This window comes from Rana temporaria, chromosome 2 (genome assembly GCF_905171775.1).
Source record: "Rana temporaria chromosome 2, aRanTem1.1, whole genome shotgun sequence".
In the NCBI taxonomy this organism is placed as follows: Eukaryota; Metazoa; Chordata; class Amphibia; order Anura; family Ranidae; genus Rana; species Rana temporaria.
In genome coordinates, this window is record NC_053490.1 from 88,025,416 (window position 1) to 88,049,339 (window position 23,924).

At 40.2% G+C, this 23,924-nt stretch overlaps 1 protein-coding gene across 2 annotated transcripts in view; it reads left to right on the plus strand.

Annotated features, from left to right (window-relative positions):
- Positions 1–23,924, plus strand: part of ATP8A2 (ATPase phospholipid transporting 8A2) — an 899,065-nt gene that overhangs the window by 295,007 nt on the left and 580,134 nt on the right. For both annotated transcript variants that reach the window (XM_040340493.1, XM_040340494.1), the window contains 2 exons: positions 14,864–14,933; positions 22,090–22,174. In XM_040340493.1, the coding sequence (XP_040196427.1) occupies positions 14,864–14,933; positions 22,090–22,174 (155 nt within the window). The remainder of the gene's footprint in view (positions 1–14,863; positions 14,934–22,089; positions 22,175–23,924) is intronic.

Genomic DNA, 23,924 nt, shown 5'->3' on the forward strand with positions numbered 1-23,924 from the left:
CCCGTGATGTATATTATGAAATCATTATTTGATCATTGAGAAGAGAATAGTGTATTGGTTCACATTACCCCTCTTACCACAAGGAAAATATTTCCAGCAAATGAAAGAGAACGCAGAGTATCTCTTACACATCTAATGTTCAACTATAATAAACTCAGAGTAGGAAAATAATGAACTGATTATTGTTAAGTCCTTAGGTAAATCTCTGAGTTCTATTTTGAAATTCTAATGTATAAGCAGTGACTTAAGAAGTGGGAATTTACTTTTTGTTTTGGGTCACCATATTTTTCCTTTTTCATGGACCAAAAATGTGAACATTTATCTTACAGAAATGGGAAAGCTAGATTTGAAAATAGCTTACATCAGAAGTAATACACAGTGGCCCCTTGAATATAAACCCTAACTCCCAACCTTTAAAATGTAACTCTAGCCAAAACATTTTTTAGAACCCCTGACAGGTTTTTATTGCTGTCTATGTCCCTGCTCTGGAGATACACCCTCCCTTTCTATCCTGGTTTACATTGTCACGAGACACGCGGGTCACGGGACACAGAGTGATGGAAACTGGAACCATTGATGGTGCCAGAATGAAATATGGGGGAAATCATCCAATGGGGATGACTGTTCTGGGTCAATTGTCCAAGAGGGAATTTCCCCTCCCTTTTAGAAAGATCTCCATTCACTTTTTGTTATGTTACACTGGGATATATAGTGAAGTGAAATCTAATGAGACACAGGCAGCCTAAAAAATCTGGCAGAGGTTCGAATGCTTCAGTACTCTATGCAAAATGTTTTTCTTTTCTTTTTTTTTAGCTAAGTATACACTTTAGCCACTTCAGCTCTGAAGGATTTGGCTGCCAAATGACCGGGCCACACTTTGCAATTCGGCACTGCGTAGTTTTAACTGAAAATTTTGGTCATGCGACGTGGCTCCCAGACAAAATCGACGTCCTTTTTTCCCCACAAATAGAGCTTTCTTTTGGTGGTATTTGATCACTGCTGCGTTTTTTTTTGCGCTATAAACAAAAATAAAGCGTCAATTTTGAAAAAAAAGCAATGGGCACGGTCATGGTGCTCACGACAGGGGCGCGCACGGTGCAAAATTCAAAGTGACGTATATATATATATATATATATATATATATGCAGGGCCGTCTTTAATATGGTTTGGGCCCTGGGCAAACATTTTTTTTTGGCCCCCCTCCAGCTTATTTTGGGCCTGGCTGGTTCACATGTATGTTTTGGCGGTCCTCATTTGTGCAGGTACAGAAGCCCATTGATTTGAATGGGCTGCCATGCCTTTGTTTCCTGCAGAAAAAAGGTGCATTCAGCATTTTAAAAATACAGTTGCCTTGAAATCTATTCTGCTTTTGCGCCATGCTACTTACCTGCAGTTCTTGCACACACAAACGCACTGTTTTTAAAAGCGTGACCTAAACGTCTAAAAATGCAGCAAGTTTGACAGTGCGGGAACTGCAGATAAGTCACAGCAGACAGCAGAATGGACAGACAGTGCTGTATTTCAGTGCTTGATGGGCATAGGTGTGCCGTGTGCGCAGCCTATTACATGAGACATGCGCTTTTCTTTGCAGGAAACGCAGGCATGGCGGCCATTCAAATGAATGGGCTGCTGTGCCTGCGCAAATGTGGGCCGCCAAAACACATACATGTGAACCAGCCAGGCCCAAAATAAGCCCATCAAGCAGTTATATACAGACAGTAATGCCATGTGCTCTGAGGCTTTACTCAGCCTGGACTGCAGGTCTGGTCTGTGATTTAAAGAGTTCCTCTATTTTACACATGGCATGACATGGGGTCCCATGGTGCTAAAGCAGAAGGGACAGACGGTGCTGTGACCCCCATGCCATGCCATGTGTAAAATAGAGGAACTTTTTAAAACACTGATCAGACCTGCAGTGAATCATCAAATATTATAAAGACTTTGGGCACACGCTACAGAAAACTTCTATTTACAATATAGATTAGCAAACAGTGACATACCTTGAGGAGCAGGACATGAAGAAGTCAGCCTCGGGAAGAGCAAACTGGGGATGTTATAAAATCACATTCTAATTCACTTTTATATACAAGCAGAACCCAGTGGCAGGAAGGGAGAAGTGCACATCTAAAGGGAAGCCAGGGGTGCGGTCCCTGGGAAGGGAAGCAGTACTGTCACTGGCTGCGTGCCGCTGATGATTTTTAGCCTGATTTGTGGGCAGCACAGGGGCTTAACGGGAGGCAGGGCCGCCATCAGGAATTATGGGGCCACTCACATAGCTTCAGGCATGGGCCCCCTGGAGCAGAGAACCGGGATGGGGGGTGCTGCCACCTGAAATTGAGAAGCAGGGGGGGGCTGCCGCGAATTTAGAAGCGGGGGGCCCTTTACAAAAAAAGAAATAAAGAAAGAAATAAAGAAAAATATATATAAAAAAAGGGGTGTAGCCATCTGGGGCCCTGGGGACCTATGGGCCCTTTAATAAAAAGAAAAAAAAGAAATAAAAAATATATATAAAAAATATATTTTAAAAAGGGGGTTGCCATCTGGGGCCCTGGGGACCTCTGGGCCCTTTAATATATTTTTTAATAAAATTACAAAAAAAGGGGGTTGCCATCCGGGACCTCTGGGCCCTTTAATAAAAAATAAAAAATATATATATAAAAAATAAACATTTATAAAAAAAAAGGGGGGGGGGTTGCCATCCAGGGCCCTGGGGACCTCTGGGCCCTTTAATAAAAAAAAATATATAAACAAAAATAAAAAAATAAACATTTATAAAAAAAATAAAGGGTGTTTGCCACATGGGGCCCTCGGGACCTCTGAGCCCTTTAATAAAAAAAAAAATATATATATATATATATATATATATATATATAAAAGAAATAAAAATAAAAAAAAGAAATAAAATAAAATATAAAAAAAACATTTTTTATAAAAAAAAAGGGGGGTTGCCATCCGGGGCCCTGGGGACCTCTGGGTCCTTTATTAATAATAATAATAATAATAATTATAGCATTTATATTATATATATATATATATATATATATATATATATATATATATATATATATATATATATATATATATATATATATATATATATATATAAATAAAATAAATATATAAAAAAAAATTATAAAAAAAGGGGGGTTATCATCCGGGGCCCTGGGGAACTACGGGCCCCTGGGGACCCTCAGACCTCTAAAAAAAAAATTAGACCTCTAAAAAATAAAATAAAAATATATTTAAAAAATTGTCCCTTTAATAGAAAATAAAAATATATAATTTTTTTTTTTTAAATAAATAAAAAAAGGGGGTTGCCATCTGGGGCCCTGGGGGCCTCTGGACCCCTAAAAAGGGGGTTGCTTTGGGCCCCCAACAGTGACAGGGCCCAGGGCACCTGCCCCATTTGCCCTGCGGTAAAGGCGGCCCTGTATATATGTTACTTTGCGCAGTCGTGCCATTCTGCCGACGTATAAATGCGTGAAGCGGTTAAAGTGTTACTAAACCCAGGGCCCTGCATGCAATATATCTGGTCTCCCACAGTACACAGAGTACACAGAACATGAGAATACAATTATTTTAGTAAATATAAACTGATAAATACCCTTTCTCATCAGCAGTATATAGCAGTCTTGTGACTTTTATCAGTGTCTCGTTAAAGCTTGTAGGAGGAGTTTTCATTCTTCTCTGACTGTCCTATGAGGATGCAGGACCCCTGACCTCACCCCCCCCCCCCAAAAAAAACTCTCTAGCAATACACTCCAAACTGAGCATGTGCAGCTTGTCCCCAGGGCTTTGTTCTATCAGGATATGGTTTGGGGACAGTGGAAGAAGGGGAGGAACAGAGAAGACAGGCTAAAACAGCCTTTTTACACAATGCAGAGGATTAACCTCTTGGGTTTCACAGTAAGTATAACACGCATGATTTACTGCATATACACACTGATTTTACTGTTGTGTGTTTAGTAAAACTTTAAAAATAAACCTCAGTCTGATCTTCTCTAAATTTGGTCTCAATTTTGACAGTATTTTTTGTTTAGACCTATGGCTGGCAGATCCTGTGCCTTTCAGCAGTAGAAATAGTCCCACTAAAATTGAGACCTTTGGTAAGACAGGGTCACTTTGCAATCTTTCAGGCATTTAATAATTATTCTGTTGCTGTGAACAAAACAGACCCTTTCTTTTCAGAAACGTTTTACTTGTATTTTCAATAATGTAAAAATGTAACATGTTGGGGTTTACTTAGTAATGTACAAAATATAATGGCCGATAGTAACTAATGACACTTTATTTATCTCAGTATACAGAAATGGGGTTACTCTGGGTTACATAACTTCATTTAATATTTTTTCTTTTACTTTGTTTCACTTTCTTAAATGGAACTAAACTCAAAAAAGTTAAGCTAAGTCATTGTATAGTAAAGATCTAGAAATGTTAATGTTAATGTAATGTTGCCTCTAATGTTAATTTTGCCTCTAATTCCTTAACAAAATAGCAGTGCACCTCCAGTACTTTGAAATGCATAGCTGTATATCTGCAGTGATCATAAGCACTGTGCCCTCTAACTGCTAGTCTCATGAGATTTGGAGTGGTATTTAGTGATGTTACCACTGTGCTGCTCACGGTTCTCCTTGCTGGAGAGTAATCTGTATCTGATGACCTGCAGTGGAAGGATCCCCCTGTTCTCGTTTTATTTATTCTGTGGACCTGTGCTTTCTACACCTCCCCTGCTGCTTCTTGAATATTTCACAACCAGTCATCAGGGGGGCAGTTCTGATATGAGGAAGCTCTGTTTCTCTACTAAAATGTCTCTACTCTATGCAAAACATAGTAAGTCAATCTATATATATAAAACTCAACGTGTGTATGTATGTTCCAGCATCACGTCCAAACGGCTAAAGATATTAACATGAAACTTGGCACACATGTTACTTATATGTCAGCAACAAACATAGGATAGGTGGTTTAACCCTTACCCACCCCCATTTGCCATGGTCGGGGTTTTTCTTTAAAGTCCCATTCAACTCTATGGGAAATACATGTTACTTCATAACTTCCAAACGGCTGTACATATTTCGATAACACTTGGTCACATGTTACTTATATGTCCACTTAAACTATAGGATAGTTAATTTATCCCTTAACTACCCCCATTTGTGAGGGTCGGGGGTTTTTGTTTAAAGTCCCATGCAAATCAATGGGAAATGTATGTTCCCACATAACTTCTGCACGCCTGCAGATATTTCAATAATACCTGGTACACATATTACTTATATGCCAAATAAAAATATATGACAGTTAAATTAACCCTTACCTACACCCTTATATAAAAGATGGGTATATTTATATTACTATGATTTTCCTCCCCAAAAGGTTAAGATAGGAAGACCGGGCAACGCCGGGTATTCAGCTAGTAATGGGATAAAGTTTAGCTGCAGGCACCACCATCGAATAGACTTTGTCCTCTATTTGCTTTTTTTGGGGTAGAGTTTTCACTATAAGGCTCCATGTACATGGGACGTTTTTACAACTGCTCCTAAATGATTAAACTTAACAGATAGTAACCCACATTTAATACGTCCGTTTTGCTGCGTTTAAATGCCGCGTTTAGCGGCGTTTTGTCGCGGTTTATCCTGTTTGCGTTTAGAAGCATTTAAAAAAAGCGTTTTAAATGGCCAAAATTAAAAACGCCTATAAATGAAATGCGGCTAAGTGCGGGTTAGCTGCGTTTAGTTGCGTTTGGCGTCTGAAAAGTGGAAATCTTCAGCGTCTGAACCCATTTTTTTGCTTTCAAAGAAACGCTGTTAAACGCAACTGCCTAAAAACTGCAATTATTGAGACTGTGTACATGGTCACATAAGATAACATTGATTGAGTTCAGAAGCAGTTGAAAAAGCGTCCAACTGCCTCTGAACGTACGTTTAGCAGTGTCCCATGTACATGGGGCCTTAAGGTTGGGTCTGGTCACCCTTGTGCATTTTAATGCAGCGAAACCAAACAGTTTATGCTCAAAATGTAGTTGAAATAGAAATCCTGTACATTCCTATGTGGCTAGTTCACAGCAATGGGATTCACCTTAGAAATGTTTTTAAAGTATAGGATATGCTATGCTGTTAAGCAGACAGACCCATTGAAATGAAAGGAAATTGCATAAATCATAAAGTTCTGTATATTTTTAATGCATCTGTGCCATGGAAAGACTCTTCTGAAAATGTCTCCCTTGCTTTGCATAAGGACACAAAAAGTGTGTATGAATTGCACAAAAACAATTGTATCCGTCACACAAAAACACAGATAATGTGTGTTTCAACATATGTGTTGGTGTGTAAAAGTCCAACGGGGCCTTAGACTGCATTTGTCAGCTGAGAATATCTTTTTACAGAACTACACAAGGAAAAAAAGACTGTATTTTTATATGCACAAACTTCATTGTATGAAGATCTGTAGCGCCTTGTGGAGGAAATATCACAGTTCTGTTGGGAATGAGCCTGTCAGCATGAAGACATATCATTAGGAGGATCTGGGTTAAATATAAGGCATTACATTTTTTTTCATTTCACTAAGGATTTCAAAGAATCATAATGATCTAATTGCTTGAAAAATGAGACTCGCCTCTTGATATGTCTTTGCTTCCCAGTTTGTCATATAAACTAAAGGGGAAAAAAAGTCCCACATGTCCTGGTGCCATCACTTGCAGGTAGGCCTAATGATATTGCCTTTTGTCTCTTGATTAAATTGGTCCTGATTAGGAAAATAAGCTTTACTAGTTCTGGTACCATCGTGGCAGGTGGGCCTAATGCTGGTGCCTTTTGTCTGTTGATTAAACTGGTTATAAGTAGGAAAATAAGCCTCACCAGCAGACTGAGAACGAATACCAGCCCTTTTACCCCAAGCATTGTACACAGAAAAGATGTGGAGCTAAAACCAGAGAAGATTACTATTTATTGAACAAAAATACAGGTTTTTATGCACTTCAAAAGTAAGGCAGTCACCAACATGAACAATAAAGCCAAATATTTACCAAAACATCAAACAATGGTTATATAATGAGGAAGCGTTGACACTATATTTCATTATGTACGAGCCTCTAAGACAGTGGTTCTCAACCTTTCTAGTGCCGTGACCCCTTGATAACATTTTCCAAGTTGCAGGGACCCTTAACAGTAAAATTATCGTAGCGTGGTTTCTCAGCACCCAAGGCAAGAAAAGGAATTTGCGCCCCCAACCCACAGACATTTAGTGCTCCCTGAGTCCCTTCCACTTGTACAGTATTAAAACCCCTTATTGTACATTTTAGGATGTACCACTCGCTCTTTGTTCTCCTTACTTTCCCTTTTATCTCTGTCTATGCTAATTATTATTATTTTTTTCTCCCCCTCTCTCTAACCGTATTTCTTGTTATTTCTCTCCCTTTTTCTTTGTTGCTCCCCCTCTTTTCCTCTCCCTTACATTATTCCTTCTCTTACTCCTTGGTGGAGGGTGGGGGGAATGGGATGAGGGGCAGTGCTGGCGGGGAGTTGGGGTTAGTGGCAATGTTGGGGGCAGCTTTTGATCAAGGTCACCTGCTGATCTGAGAACTGTAGTGGGGACTTTTAATGGCAACTATAATCACAGGTAGTGTTACTCACTGTGTCTCCGACTTTGTGGTGTTTTGTAGAAGTGACACCTATGCCGAAATCAAGAGAAAGGGTCTCTTCCAGCCCCTCCCACTTCACATTCCTCACCAGTCAGCTGACCTCTAGTCTCTGCCCCCAAGCCATGCCGTGAACTGAATGGGCGGCTGCAAAGAGGCTGAGTGGGTGGCTGTGGGCTCCAGGGACAGCCCTTCTGGGTGGCTGCAAAAAGGCTGGGAGAGCAGTGTGGGCTTCAGGAACAGCCCAGGATATGGTGACCCCTGGCAAATCATCATTTGACCCCCAAGGGGGTCCCGACCCCCAGGTTGAGAACCACTGCTCTAAGAGGATACACCAACATAAACAAACAGTGATCTAATGAAACAGTTACCCAAATAACAACTAGTCACTTAGACCAGTGGTTCTCAATCCTGTCCTCAAGTACCCCCAACAGGCCATGTTTTGGGATTTTCTCTTAGGTAAAATAGCTGTCCAAAATACCAAGCAATTGACTCTGATTTAAAGCACCTGTGCAAGATAAAGGAAAACCTACAAAAATGGCTTGTTGTGGGTACTTGAGGACAGGGTTGAGAACCACTGACCTAGACTATGCTTTGGTTAATCAGGGGTCCCACCTCACCTCCGACTGTTCCAAAACCAGTCTATAACAGTCTATGAGAAAAAGCTCATACAAAGTTCCAGAAGTCTGAAAAATTGGAATTAATTTATCTTTATAGATTTCTTGAGGGATATTGTTGATAAATATTTCTGTCCCAAGTGGAGGAGCCTCTCCATATTTTATTAACCTGTACAAGATTAATATTACACCTTTCCATGCACTCCAGAAGGGAAGCTTTATTGTCCTTATTCAGAGAATTAATCCAAGCCTCGCTCTCAACATTCATCACATTGTTTTCCATCATTAGAGAATGATCTGCTCTCTCTATAGGAGACTGTGCCTCATTAATTCTGTATTTGCAAGAAGCGCAAGTAAAAGTTCTCAAAGTTACTAAATGCCTGGTTTGAAGTTCGTACGAGGGGTGCATACAAGGCATAAAGAAGAACAGGGCTTACAACAGGACATGTACACTACCAAGGGTTAACAAGTGGCGAATGCTGCAGAAAGAGAAAGACTGCCTTCCCATTGCCATTAAAAACCGGAGGAGTGTTTGGGGCTTAATCTGCCAGCTTGCGAGCATATAGTCACTTGATGGCAATCACGGTGTGCTCCGATAGCTAGGGGGCCTTTGAACAAAACTCCCTCCCTAGCGACTGGTGTCCCATACTCGATACTGTCTACATAGGTAGACACCGCTCTAGTCCAAGCATGCAAGGGTGGCTCCATACGACACTGCAAGAGAAATGAGCCACCCTAAAACTGCTCTCAAATTTTCGCTGTCGAAAATTCCGACAGAAAATGTCCGATGGGGCCTACACAGGGTCGGAATTTCTGAACAAAAGCTCACATCAAACATTTCTTGTCGAAATTTCCCATCGCGTGTACGTGGCATTAGAGTTTAAAGTGGAACTAAACTTTGTTGATCAAATCTACCTGGTTCTAATCCTTATGCTACTAGCCTTAGTAAATTGAAGGTATGCTATATATACATGTTTTAAACTTTTTCTTCAGCTGCTTCCTGGTTTCTGGCCTAGGTCAAAATTATCTCATAATCCCAGGAGTCTTCATGGACCTTTTTTTTCATCTGTAGGAGGGGAGGAGCGGTTTTCTTAGCTTGCATGTCTCATCTAAGGGCAGATGGATTCCATGAACTAAATGCTACATTAATCTGGGTATATACTATTACTTTTTTCGGGGTTGAATGAAAAAAAAAACTGTCAGCTCCAGTCGGAGCCGCTGTACTAACCATGCAAGCTTAGTTCAGGAGTTACGGGGGGACAGCCTTCCCACCAAAACACTCAAATCGGCACTCTCTGCCAGTCGGATGCTGGCTTTCCAGCATGCACGTCTGGCCGAAGCCTGCTTCTGCCAGACAGATGGACATACACACTGGCCAAATGTCGGACGTTTTACATTTAACCCGCCATTGTCTTCTGACATTCAGCCCATGTGAACGGGGCTTAAAGGGGTTTTAAACCCTTGTGTTTTTTCACCTTAATGCATCCTATGCATTAGGGTGAAAAAACTTCTGGCAGTGGCCAGCCCCACAGCCCCCCCATTTTACTTACCTGAGCCCCTTCATTCATTTAGCGGAGACACGCTCTCCCTCTCTGCATGGGCTCACAGCTCTTGATTGGATAGATTGATAGCAGAACAGCCATTGTCTCCCGCTACTGTCAATCAAATCCAATGACGCGGGCACCGAGGGGAGGGGTCAAGTCTGGCATTCGTGTCTATGGACGCAAGTGCTGGACTCAGGAGCGTGCCCGGAAGGTAACTACCCCAGAAGAGCACTTCTTCTAGGGGGTTATCTGATACGAGGAGGAGCCGAGAGAGCCGCCGAGAGACCCCAGAAGAGGAGGATCGGGGGCCACTCTGTGCAAAACGAGCTGCACAGTGGAGGTAAGTTTGACATGTTTGTTCTTAAAAATAAATAAAAAATTAAACCTTCACTTAAGTTCTGCTTTAATATCTCTTTAGACTGAGATGGCTGTGCTGTAAATTTGTCATACTTTATGTGTCTGTTTGTCTAGCAATCTATCTGACTGTAAATCTCTCTATCTATCCTATGCCTGTTTGTTATATTTAGAAATTACTTTAACAGGAAGACCCCTGAGCACTAGCAGTACTGTGGATAAGACAGTGATAGGTACTGTAACCAAACAGTTGAAGATAAATAGCATAATGTGTATCTGAACAATGTCCTCATTACTCCCAGGGCAGGGCCAGGCTTCCTGAGCTAGTGCTGACTCCCTCCTATTACCTTTAATGTCTTATAGAAAAGTCTAACTAATGAGGAACCCACATCCAGGTCTTTCTGCCAAGCAAAAGTTATGAGCTATCCATCTTTTCTGAGCAAAAGTGTGTTTGTTTAACAGGGGGAGTCATGCTATAGCTTGTGCCATCAGGCTACTGATTGCAGCTATGCTATTAACATCATTTTAGAGCCGAGCCTGTATAAAAACTGAGGTTGACCGCTCTCTGTGAGGTGCCACGTTCGTATTTTTAATCATCCGAAAAATTATAGGCAGTTTTTTAGAAGCCTTTTTTTTTGTGATGGAGCATTTAGATCATTTTATAAATAATGCGCGTGATGCATCAAATATTGTTTAGCTGAGTAGTATCCCTGATTATAATATTGTTCCAAAACACTTTCTAATTAGCATTTGATTGATTAAAGTTATTAATGGGAAGTTTGAATGTGATGTTGCCTAGTAGTTTCAAGTATTAATTTCTACTGCATGTGAGTTTATCATTCATTTTTACCTTCACGTGATTTATAGGAAGAAGTGTTGCCTAGTGCTCATCCTGTATTATAGGGTGGTGGAAAGGTTTATTTTATAGTTCTTAGTTATAACTACATATTAGAATATATTTGTATCTTATATAAAGGAAAAAACATGGCTCACCACCACAATGGCTGAAGAGCTAGATAGTGTGCAGCTGCCCACTATGCAGAGTGCAGGCTGTATATCATTTAGTATAAGTGGGCAAACTGGAATACTGCTTTCAGCACTGGTACTGTATTCCCAAAGCAGGAATATTGCTCTCAGCAAATGTGTTCCCAAAGTACAGGTACCGCTCTAAACACAGCCAATCCAAAAGTGGTTATACTGCTCTTAACACTAGTGCTCCCAATGCAGGAATGCTGTTGTAAGCAATGGTGCTCCTAAAGCTGGGATACAACTCTTAGCAATGAATGGTGCAATGCAATGGTGCTCCTAATTGAAAAAAATTGAGTGCAGCGCATAAAAAAATCCCATAAACATAACATACAACCAGAAGTTCTGTAACTCATTGTATTCCTGATGTACCTCTTTGATAAGTGTCTGTTAAAATTTTTCATGGGTAATCCAATAAACAAATACTTAAAATAAAAAACATAACATACAAGTGTCCAACATGAAAAAAACCAAATATTCACATATGAGTGTGTAGCAAACCCCTGAGGAAGCTGCTTTTGTTTGTTCAGTCCGTTACTCTGCCTTTCAACCCCAATGAACTATCCCAGCCCCTGTGGCACACCTAGCAATGTGATTACAGAAATAACTCAACAGGAATACACAACACAGTTCTGTTTATAGCCTACTTGAAGAAAAGTAAAGTTCAGGTTAACATTAGTCAGCCAGGTGTTAAAACAGTTTAGAGAAAACAGTCAGAAACACTATGCAAACAACAAAAGCAATAGGTAACAATATGTACAGATTAAATAGACTCCCCAATAACTTTTGGTGTGTGTGGGATGGTGTGGCTAAAGGGGAACCTCAGGCCGGCCTACGATACCTCTAGTACACACCCAGTGAAATTATCTCAATACCCGTGGTGTGTCCCCTTTAAGAGCAACCGCGGTAATGTCCTGGAGACAAAGCTTTGCATTTTAATATCTTCACTGGCAATGTAGGCGCTCTGTGAACAATATTTGGATGTGGTATTCTATGAAAAGCATTAAAGGTTCCTGGGCAAAGCCCCCTCACCAAATCCTGTACACAGTCATCGGTCCACCCCTGAGCGATCGATTGATCTTAGATGCAGGTGTGTCGCAGTGGCATTCAGTCCTTGAGCTGTCGCAGGGCATCCTTCTTTAACATGGAAGTCTGTTCCTCTGGGCTGGAGCTGCTTGAACAATCTGTTCCTTTGGGCTGGAGCTGCATGAACAATCTGTTCCTCTGGGCTGGAGTTGCAGGCTGTGTGCCCCTTGGTAGGCCGTGATTCCACACACACACATAGAGTGCAGGAGATGCTCTCCTGATGGGGTGCAGACAAAAGGAGGCTCTGGCCTAGTTCCTCTGACTTTGTATCTCCTCCCCCACAGTCCTTTGTTGCTGTCTGATGTTTGGCTCAGAATCTTTTAAATAGGGAGTTTACAGACAACCTCCAATAGGAAGTTTGCAATTCTGAATGTCTGTGTGAAGAGAGAAAGGGGGGGGGGGGTTGAAAAAGCCTACACTGCTGTAGCAGACAGTTCTTCCATCATAGATTAGATCAGTCTGGAGAAGTACCTGCTACAAGTATAAGTAAAAAGTCCCACTGGAGAGCCAAAAAGTGATTGAAATTTCTATACTGAGAGAAATGGAAGATTGTGAATCCCAAAAGAGCCTTCAAACTTTTCAGCAATGGAACCATCACGAAGACTAAATGAGTGGAGGCTTACCAGATTATGATGACCCTCACAAAGGAGAGGTCTAAACATAACCTATCCACACAGCCTCCAAACTGCTTCAGGGATCACAACAGGTCATTGCACTTCAATGTATCCCACCAGTCAGCATGTGATGAGGCTTCACACAAGCAGCACAGGCAAGATATTATAAAAGAAGAGAGACACCTTCCATAGCTTAAAACCATAGATACAGCAATATTTAATAGGATCGAGTGCACTGACAATCTGTAGGAGTTGTACAAGCAATTCAAATCTCATGTGTAGTCCGTTTGCCAAATCAAAGATGGCCGTGGCTGGTTTGCGCATGTGCAGTGGCATGGCGTGGAGCTAGAACACACACCACTGCACATGCCTGAACCAGACACCTTTATCTACAGAATAAATTAAGCCGAAGCGGGGACATCCTTCAACTAGAGATCCTCAGATACAGCTTTCTGTCCAGCAAGGAAAACAGTTGATAGCACAACCCTAAATCTTTCAGGGTGCTGCTTAGACACAGATAATGTTTCTAGATTTTCTGTAAGATAGCTTTGTTATGTTTTGATACAAACTGTGGGTAATGGGTTGCTGTGGTCTTTTTGGTAATACTTTTGATCAAATATGCATACAAGTATTTGAGTTGGTAAGAAGGTTGCTTTGTCTATGGCTAATGTAACAGTGGGCCGAATCTATAATATCTAATGGAAAGTATATTTGTGTTTTTCTGAAATTCCTGTGTACCAGTGACCATACAATGGATATTAAATATTCTACATATTCTTTACAAGCAGTAAACAATAAATAAAACAAGCCATCCCTGACCTCTGTAGCTGCATATACTGTGAAGTAGTTTATTCTCAAACGTTTTCAAAAATAACAAAAACTCTATTTCTTACAGCTTATTAACACCTGCTGTATGTTTACATTAGAGGCAGGCAGGCTGCCAAGATCTACCTTACAGTACATAGGGAATAGCTGAAATTTCAGTGCCTCTGTTGGGAATTTTGAAGAGTAACTTTTCCTAAAATACCTTTAGCTACAAAGGTGAATGGGGGCTTTAAAAGTACATTTACTGTGTGCTCAGAATATGTAAACTATTTTGTGTCTGGGTGCAGTTTTACTAAAAAAAATTCTGACCAGCAGTAGCATCTGGTGCTAAAAAATGTTGGCACAAACAAACCCCTCTAGATCCGCACTCATCATGCAAATGGAGCCTTCCAACAGTCACAACTCCCCTAATACCCAGTGCCTTCCTTGTTAACCTGGTCTTCTTTCCGGGTTCAAAATCTTCAGCCTCCTGTCCTGATTGTCCGGGACGAGAAGCCAGAAACCGATTGCGAGTATTGATTCACTAAAATCACAAGTGGGAGGGCTTGAGGCGCAATGCACTGCGCCCAGAGGACAAGACTAGAACATGTGACATGAGCATCAGGCTCTAATCACATGCTTGTAAAAAAATTACTGACCTAATAAAAACCAATTAGTCCGGTGCCCCGCACAGTGCTCAGCTACACACATAGAATGATTGATTTTTAAGTAAATGATAATATGACAAACATTTTTTAACTTTAAGATGTTAAAAAATGTTAGTCATATTATCAGTTATTTAAAAATAAATTGTTCTATGATTATGCAAATTAACTTTGGGAACTTTAGGGGGCCTTTATGGACCTGCAACCCCCTATGGACTGGCCGTCACTGCTGACCAGCCTATTTGTCCACCATCAGAGCAGTACCACGCTGACTTTTCAGGCTTTGAAAATAATATTGCCTGGGAATCCATTACTTCCAATCTTATAAGCCCTTTTTATTTTCAGTGGTTTTAAAAACATTACAATTCCAGACTTCGCTTGAAGTAATCCCAGGCTGTCCCAGGAATAGCAGCATGGTTTTATAATAAATGGGATACATTCAATAGCTTTAACTGTGTACATGCTACTGACATGACCCTCTTTCCTCACTGACAGAATTAATCTTTCCGTTTTGTTTCAGCAACAGAAAAAGAATGTCTGTGATTGTCCGGACTTCATCAGGGAATCTCAGGCTCTATTGCAAAGGAGCAGTAAGTTTCCCGTCATTTCTGCTCCATGTTGTGATTTATTAATGTTAGTATTGAGTTACCAGATACATCACTTTATTTTTCTCATTGGTGTGCTGAAACTTCAGCATTAGAAATATTTTATTTCATTGAGGTTCCAAGTGTGGAGCTATGGCATTCTGAAAACTGACAGTTTTTCCTTATTAGCCTTGGACACTATTCTCCTTATTCAATAAAGTGTTCTTATTCATGAATGCAGTAACCCAAAGCATAAAGTATTTTTAAATACAGTAATACATAGCATCGGAATTAATTCTGCATAACTTAGATCGGTACAAGAAAAACTATGATGGGCTGTTATGGTTTACTGCATGGGAAAAGTGGATTGAGTGTAATGGGCCACATTTCAAAAGCCTTCTATGAAAAAAGACAAGGTATAGCAAGCAATGTTTCATTGCTTTGTGGTCAGTTCAACATTCCCTCTGAGCTCTTGTTAATACATATTGATACCTACATCCTAGGGTTCACAGCCACAGTTAACAGGCTTCTGTAAAGGTTCCATACACACAAAAATAAGATTTATCTTTGTGTAGGTGTCTGCAGGTTGTACTAAGGCCTCGTACACACGACCGAGGAACTCGGCGGGCGAAACACATCGTTTTTCTCGTCGAGTTCTTGTTAGGCTTGTGGAGGAACTCGACGAGCCAATTTTCTCCATTCCCGTCGAGAAAAAATAGAACATGCTCTCTTTTTGGCTCGACGAGTTCCTCGACAGTTTGCTTGATGAAAAATGTACACACGACCAGTTTCCTCGGCAAAAAAACTCTCCCACCAAGTTTCTTGATGGATTCTGCCGAGGAAACTGGTCGTGTGTACCCCTTCCGTTCCAGGCCATTTTCAGTGTTGTGACAGTTTGACTGACAATTACTTATGCAGCATTGTACGCAAATTAATATTATGAAATTTTTTCGACACAGATCGTTTTCGGTTCTCTCCAGAAATAGTGCTGTCCCCTCATTCCTCTCCGTCCTGCTGTTTGCAGAATGGGCTGAATTTCATAATATAGTGCCCCCTAGCATCTACTCCATGGGTCCTCTTTAGGCTCCAGCTAACCTTAATATCAGCAGCTTCAGGCCATTCAAATTCTGCACAGTGTGCTTAGTTAAAGAATGAGACTATGCATCCATGGAGTTAGAACAGACCGAGGCAGCCACTGCTAAGATTAGATGTAGCCAGAAGAGGATACACTGCACGTGCGCACAGTTTAAATGTCCAGAGTGGCTGTTAGGGTGAGCAATACTGTGAAAATCAGCCCATTTTACCATGGTAGGGCAGAGAGGAATAGGGGGCTTTTTCTGGAGAGAAGCCAAAATAATCACATCTATACAGGTAGGACATTCACCATTTCCAACAGCAGTAGCTATGGTATGTACTATTCTTTGGATGTAGAATTGCATAGAGGTATTTTCAGAAAATCTTTCTGAAAGGTGAACATGCACTTTAAATACAAAAACAATTACCCAGGTTGCCAATTACAAAATAAAACAATATGTTACTAGGGAAGCTTGATGCATTTAAAATTTGAAGTGACATTAAATAATGTCATTAAAAAATAATAGAGGCTCCACAGGAGGTTTTGGAATATGTTTCCCAGAAATCTGACCACCGAAACCAACTTGCTTTTTTCTATAAAATTTCTGCCACGCCACGGAACATCAGATCACACTTACTCACCATGCCGTGGAGATCTCCAAAGCAGTGTGCTGTGTTATTTATTATGTGATGCTGCAATAACGTATGAACGTTCTCAGCTCCACCTGAGTATACCAAGTTCAGCATTCATACACAGGGGCAAATGTTGTTAAAGCAAAAATGTGCACAGACCATGAAAACCAACCACTGCCCCAGCGTTAAAGTGTTTGTACAGAAAAAAAAAATACAACAATTCAGTTTTGGAAAGAGTATGGGTAAAAAAAAACCTGTCAATTAATTTTTTGCTGTTTCCCTTTAGAGGAGATTTTCGTTCACTTCTTGTCCTGGAGATGCAACAGAAAGTGAAATATTTGGGGAATTTGGTTCAGTCACCAGAAGTTGTCATCAGAACAGGCATCCAATTGTAAAGTTTTCCTATGCTTCTTGTGCTGATGACCATGGTCACTCTACATGGCATAGAGATAGAAAGCAATAAACAATTATCAAGGGTTCTAATCCTTTCCAGCTCTAGCCAAAATAATTTGTACACTGAATATACAATTGCATATCCACATTTTCTCATCCATCAAATTGGCATAGCACAGTTACAGCACTGTCGGCAGCAACATATTGGATTTCATTGGGAGAACAGAAATAAGCATGCCTCTGTGAAAGCCTATGTTTAGATTATACAAGTTATCAGGGACATTGCAGGAGGGCCCATTCACACCAGAACGCAGTGCTGGAAACCCAGGTTCTGTGCGAGTTTCTTGCATCTCGTTAAAAACACACTACTTTTGCAATCTGCAGCGGATGTCAATGCAATGCTAACAACAACCCAAATGCAGGTTGCAAACCAAGTGCATTTGCCTACACCCTATCATATGGTACAGAAGTACAATGCAATCTAGGTTGCAGTGAGTTTTTTTAATTAGTGCATGCACTACTTTTGATGCACTTTTGCTAAAGCTGCGATTATCGTGACACAAATAAACGTTAAAAAGCAAAAAGAAAAGTCCATATAAGTGACCAATTCCATCCACTGGTATATGCACCATCTGTCACCAGAGTATGCGTGTTCTTGGGTATAGATCTCTACCATATAAAGTGCCTGCTTAGCGGAATGTAAGATTTGCTTAGTCAGATGCTCCCCTGGCTGTACCGGCCAGGGAATGGAAGCTCTGAAACCAGAAGTGACAAAATCATCATCACTTCTGATTTCAGTCAGTGCAGAGAAAATTGAAGGACAGGTGTGTCTCAATTTCCTCCCACTCACCATCCTTATGCGACTACTGTAGATGTGGTCACAAGCTCCCAAGAGTAGGACAGACCAGGAACCACGCGTACATCCAAAACATGCATCAGCCATGTATGCACCACATTGGTAACAAGTCGTTTTTTTTTTTCAATTTCAAGTTAACTTTACCTTTGTATGAATGCATTCCTGACGTGTCGCAATATAGAATAGCAGTATCATTTTCACAAAACTGTGATTGTTATTATTAAAAATGTGTTTTTGAACCCTAGTCCAGGACACAAAAAATACTGGATGAACCCTCTGCACACTGCTATACCCTTTCTAGCAAACTTAGTCAAGGACACAGCCCGCTGTTTTCTATGGGGTGGTCGGATGGAAATGGACCGATTGTCTGTATCCATCCGACTGTCATTCAATCCGATCCGCTTGACGGATGGGGTACAACAGATCCCCATTCATCAGTTTTTGGTGGCCCCCGGAATTAATTGGATGCAGGCAAGTGTAAATGGACACATAATCGTTTACATCCACCTCCCCAATGGGTGGTCCTCTGGTGTGAAAGGGGCCTTAAACTTGCACATTACTTAGCATGCATGCACTTAACACAAAAAAATATATGATTCTAGGTCTTTACCAGGTAGAAACCTCAGAAGTGCAAGTTACTGCTCATTTTTTTCAGCTTACCGGCATGAAGTGTAAGGTGTATGTACCCTACTGTAATGTTGACCAGACCCGTGAAAAGAATAAAAAAGGCTTTGAGTCAATAAAATTAGATCTGCTAACACCCACCATTCCCAGTCAGAGGTCTGCATGTGTGTCCACCCTTACGGTGATTGAATTTACTATGTGAATGGTAACTAAATAAGGTGAATAGCTGGAACAAGTGAGTTTTTATTCTACGCTGATAAGGATGAGCATAATTTATTCTGCTCCACTTCATTGAGATCACATAACAACGATAAAACATCTTTATAGGAAACCACCCTGCGTGGATTATTATTACTGGTGATTTATACATGGGATTTATCCTGTGTGTCACAAAGACTTATAGCTGCTTTAGGCTTGATACAAACCAGAAGCAACGTACCAAAGAAACTCTTTTGTCTTTGTTTTAATTTGTCTGCAAGAAGAAGATAAAGATCCTATTTCCATTATGCATGTTACACTTATGTATATATCAAACCCAGCAGGGCATTTTCCCAGCCATGCCCTTCTAGAGCCATGTACATAATGCCTTGTTCATACACAATTTTCCAACATTCCACAACTTTTACTTATTGCCTTCTCTGCTTAATAGCAGCTAACTCTGTGACATTTCCATGATTTAACGGTGGCTTGTTAACTAAGCTGATTTGTGTTTGATTAGCGAGATACATGTAACTCCATTAAAAAGATGATAAAAATGCAATTTTTAACTGTAGAACTGAGGTCGCTGACCCAGGCATGATTTAAAAATACTCCAACCTTTATTGCTGCTTTCAATTATTCCCTGTGTGCTGATATGTTTAAATACTGAGCTTGAAGCAAGCAGCTAAGTGTACAGTTGCTATATGCTGTATATAAGTGGATATTTTTGTTTGCCACAATATTTGTAATTTTGTTTGGTTAGACTTGTGATCTGTGCATTCTTGAAAAATGTTATAGCCACAGCCTGGTCATCACTCTGTGCAAAGCTATATATGAGTAAAACTTGTCAGACAGAGGAGTCTAAGCTGATTGTGTATGAACTCGTACTTCAATAAAAGTTTATGCTGGTGCGGTCTCTATTATAATATACAAGGATTACTAATTTGTGGTTGGTCTGAGCCCAAGAAGAGGTCCAGCTCCAGCTCCAGAGATTAGGGTCACCATGCAGACAGTGGACCTGGTTTGATTTGTGCTTGTTTTGTGCAGCGTTCCTATACTCTTCTTTTCCCCACCTCGGTAGGTTGTTGGCTTGAGAGCATTGTTCAGTGCAGTAGAGCATGTTGGCTTAAGCTGGCCATACATTATACACTTTTCTTATTCAATTTCCTTTACATTTATCTAACTATGTAGTGCAAGGGCTTGCCAGCCATGTGTTATCCCTCCCACTCCTAGCATGCCTAAGAGTCCTAGGAGGGCTGACATCCTTTGCCTTCTGGGCAAAGTTCCCCCCCTTTTTAAAAAAAAAATACTTTATGCAGGCGTGGCTGAGCTGAAACATCTAATCCTTGAACCCACCTTGGACCATGCAGGAGTAAAAATTGGAGGCTACCCTGGAATGTGCCATCGGCACTGGGTTCTGCCATTTGCGCTATACAGTCTTTCTGATACTGTAATAGGTAGCCGCACAGCACTTTCCGGGTACAGAGTCATATCACTATCTTTGGTGTGTCCAGTCTCACTTGGCTCCTTTTGGTATGCCATGTGGATCTGAATATTGGAAGATAATACATTTTTGGTATTTTACCAATTGCCATTATGTCCCTATTCTGTCCATTTAGTCAGTTGTTATCTATTATGCCTCTTTAGCAGTCCCTTAAAAGTCAGAGCATAATGGCACAAAGTTCATATATATCAAATGAGACTATATGGGGTGCAGTTGTAGCCAATCTTTCGGCACCTTGTATGGATCAGGAAGAACCCAGCTACTGCAGACAGTGGAAGTACAACAGAAGGGCGCCCTTCTGTTTTACTTCCCTGGAAAGCGTTAATGCACTGAGAAATTATTGCTGTGCCATCAAACGTCTAATATCAGCACTTCGCATTTTCTCAGAATCTCTTAACATAAACCCCTGGCTTTCCATTCTTTGGTCAAGACTTTTGTACAAGGTGCCTTTCATTTGGCTCCTCCTGCTCAATCACCTCTGACTCCATGGAATCTAAATTTGGTTCTCTTCAAAGACTGTTGTTAAAATCTATCAGGGATATTTTCCTTTCCACCCTCACTTACAGGGTTCTGTTCCTTGTCACCATCACCTCTGGTGATTGTGATGAACCGGCAGCCTTTTCCTATATGGACCTCTGTACAACCACTCTGTTGGTTTTTCAATACAATACAATAACTCAGGAAGGATTCCCCCATCCAAACCAAGTGTGGGCATGGGGGAATCTGAATATTTTTATTGTTCAACCTAATGGTTGAACAAAGAGAAAATGGCTGATGTATGGGCCGCCTAAATCAGAGCTAAAGCAAGATTTCCACCTTGCTCTGCAGCAGTAGATCACTGCTGGTTGATTACAGTGATCTTTTGCTGGTTGATTACAGCCAGAAGTAAATCACAATTAAAGTGATCTTTTGCTACAAAGCAGCATAGGGTAGCAGGATTTTGTCTCCTCTGGCCAGATCCATACCCCTCCCTTGAAGAAAAACAAAATTTGAAAAAAGTGCTTAGAAAAAACAAATATTATTTAAGATCATTCACTGATGATCATCATTACATTTGTGTTGACTGCATGAGCAATAAGTTAATATATGCTAGCGATTTACTAAAGCCTTTTTTTTTCTGTGTGACAACGAAAGGGGAATAAAGTTCTCAAGTAAAATGCAAATTTTCACTTTGAGCTCCATAATTCCACTATGTTACATAAAAATCTCACTTATGTGATATCTTTTTAATCAGCATACTTTGGCTATGATATTTTGGGAGAAATTCTGGGGCAGTACAAATTATTTAAAGGTTTTTTTTCTTTCTAATTAAAACGTAGGTAAAAAAAAAACATCATTCAAAGGCTCAAAGGGGTGTAGAAAAAAGCATAGGGACTTAAATTTAAAGTTGTTTCTGATGATTTTACATTTTCAGCTTTTATTAATATAATTAAACGAACCTGGTAACTCTGCCATTAGAATCCTTGTTCAAGCTCTTCTTATTATTGGGTGTCAATGGTCTGACAGCTGTGCTCCTATGTTGCCACCCTGTCACACACCCCACTTGTTGAGAAAACTAGCATCTGTGCCCATGCACATTACACAACTCATTGCCAGTGATGAATCCCTAGCAATCTGTACACATGCATTTGCATGTAGTAACAATTGACTGCTCAAATTTGGAACATTTTTCTATCATTTCCAATTAATCATTAGTGCATGCTACACTTCTTTGTTCCCTATCTGTAGCGAATGCATATGATTAATTGCAGTATGGAGGATCATCCCATTGTTGTCACATTGGCATCATCCATGATCACCAATGTGTACCCAGCCTTATGATGTTAATCTTTTTTTTATTTTTTTATGTTCATTCATGAATTTTGTTTTGTCTTTCAAAGGATAATGTTATATTCGAAAGGCTGTCAAGAGAATCCCAGTATATGGAACAGACTTTAAACCATCTGGAACAATTTGCGTCTGAAGGTAAAACAAATTGCAGTGGTAATGATTACAATTATTATTAGTAATATACCATTAGACCTTGTCCTTTGCTGTCTTGTGCTCTATGTTTCGCAGAAAGGTAAATTGTAAAAATAAAAGTTAAATTTTAATTGAAAACATAAACTTCTTCCCAGTTTCACCGATGTTTAGTAATTTTTAAAGGGAGTGTTTAATGTTTTGTATATATTTCTGTATTTTTTTTTTTTTGTGTTTCAGGACTACAATTTATAATATTTTTATTCATGCCTTAGTCAGGAAAATAGACTTTGATTGGGGTTTTGTCCTGCGAGTCCTATGGGACTGTAATGCACAGGCGTGGCCAGGACAATGAAACTAATGCCGCGTACACACGATCGAAATTTCCGATGGAATTTTCCGTCGGAATTACAATGAAGCTGACTTCCATCAGTCTTGCATACACACTGTCAGACTAATTTCCGACTGTCCAATATGCGGTGACGTAAAACACTACAACGAGCCGAGAAAAATGAATTCCAATGCTTCCGAGCATGCGTCGACTTGATTCTGAGCATGCATGAGTTTTTTTTCCGTTGGAGTTGCACACAGACGATAGGAATTTCCTATCGTTTTTTTTTCCATCAGAAAAAAATAAAACATGTTCTATTTCTAAACACAGACGAAAAAAGTCAGATGGGGCCTACACATGATCAGAATTTCCGATGAAAAAAGTCAATCAGAAAAGAATAGCCTACGCGTTTCACACGGTCTCAGTGCTTATTCATGGCTTGTATGTATGGTGTACTGGCGGTTTTAGGTGTGCTCCTATTGGCTACTATTAGGCTGTGTATTTTCTGAAAGTGCATCAAAGATGCCGCATACAAAACTTTGATGCGCTTTCATGAAAATGTATGGTGTAATAAAAGTTAGTGGGAGCACACCAACAAAAAAGGACTAAAAGCACAGGTAAACCAACAATCACGCTGTGGCTAGACTGCCAGTGCGAACCCACTCTCACTGTGCTGGATGTAAACAATCATGGGAAGCCACAGTTATCAGATTGAACTAATCTGTGTAGAGGAGGATTGGTTAGGTTAGGTCAAGGAAAAGATACAAAAAGGATAAGTGCACAAGCAATCGCATTTTGAAAAACTTTGGACCCCTTGGCTTAGTTATTTGCAGGTACCAGACACTCGGAGTTGACCCCCTAGGCTCAAGAGAGTCTGACCCCTGAACAGAACCACTTTCTTCCTTTTCTTTCTTAGACCTACTATTCTCTTTTTCCATTCTCCTCCAGGATCTCTCTAGTCTTTGATTTCCCTATTTCTTTTTATGTGTACTTTGTACTCCTAGTACTAGTAGAGGGGTCCTCGAACATATGTTTGGACCTGGCCCTAGGATTCTACTGGTTATAAGATGGAAGTATTGATTTTATATAGAGCTTTTCACTGTTGTTCAGTACTAATGGTACCCTAGGTTTTAAGGGCTTTTATATTTTTTACTTGAAAAGGCTATATTTCCTTCCCAAACATGTTCCTCCACATCATAAAACTGGTGTGAGCCGACCTACACCAACTATCTGGACACTCTCGAAATAATGAGCAGTCCAACTTTGTTACTTGTTGCCTTATGCTTACCAATGTTGCTATGTATGTAACATTAGCAAACTACTATTGTTGCTATATTTTGTATTCCTTCTTATATTGTGGAAAGAAAAAATGTAATAAAAATGATTTGAAACAAGGACAAGTGCATTTTGGACTAAAAAGCAAAT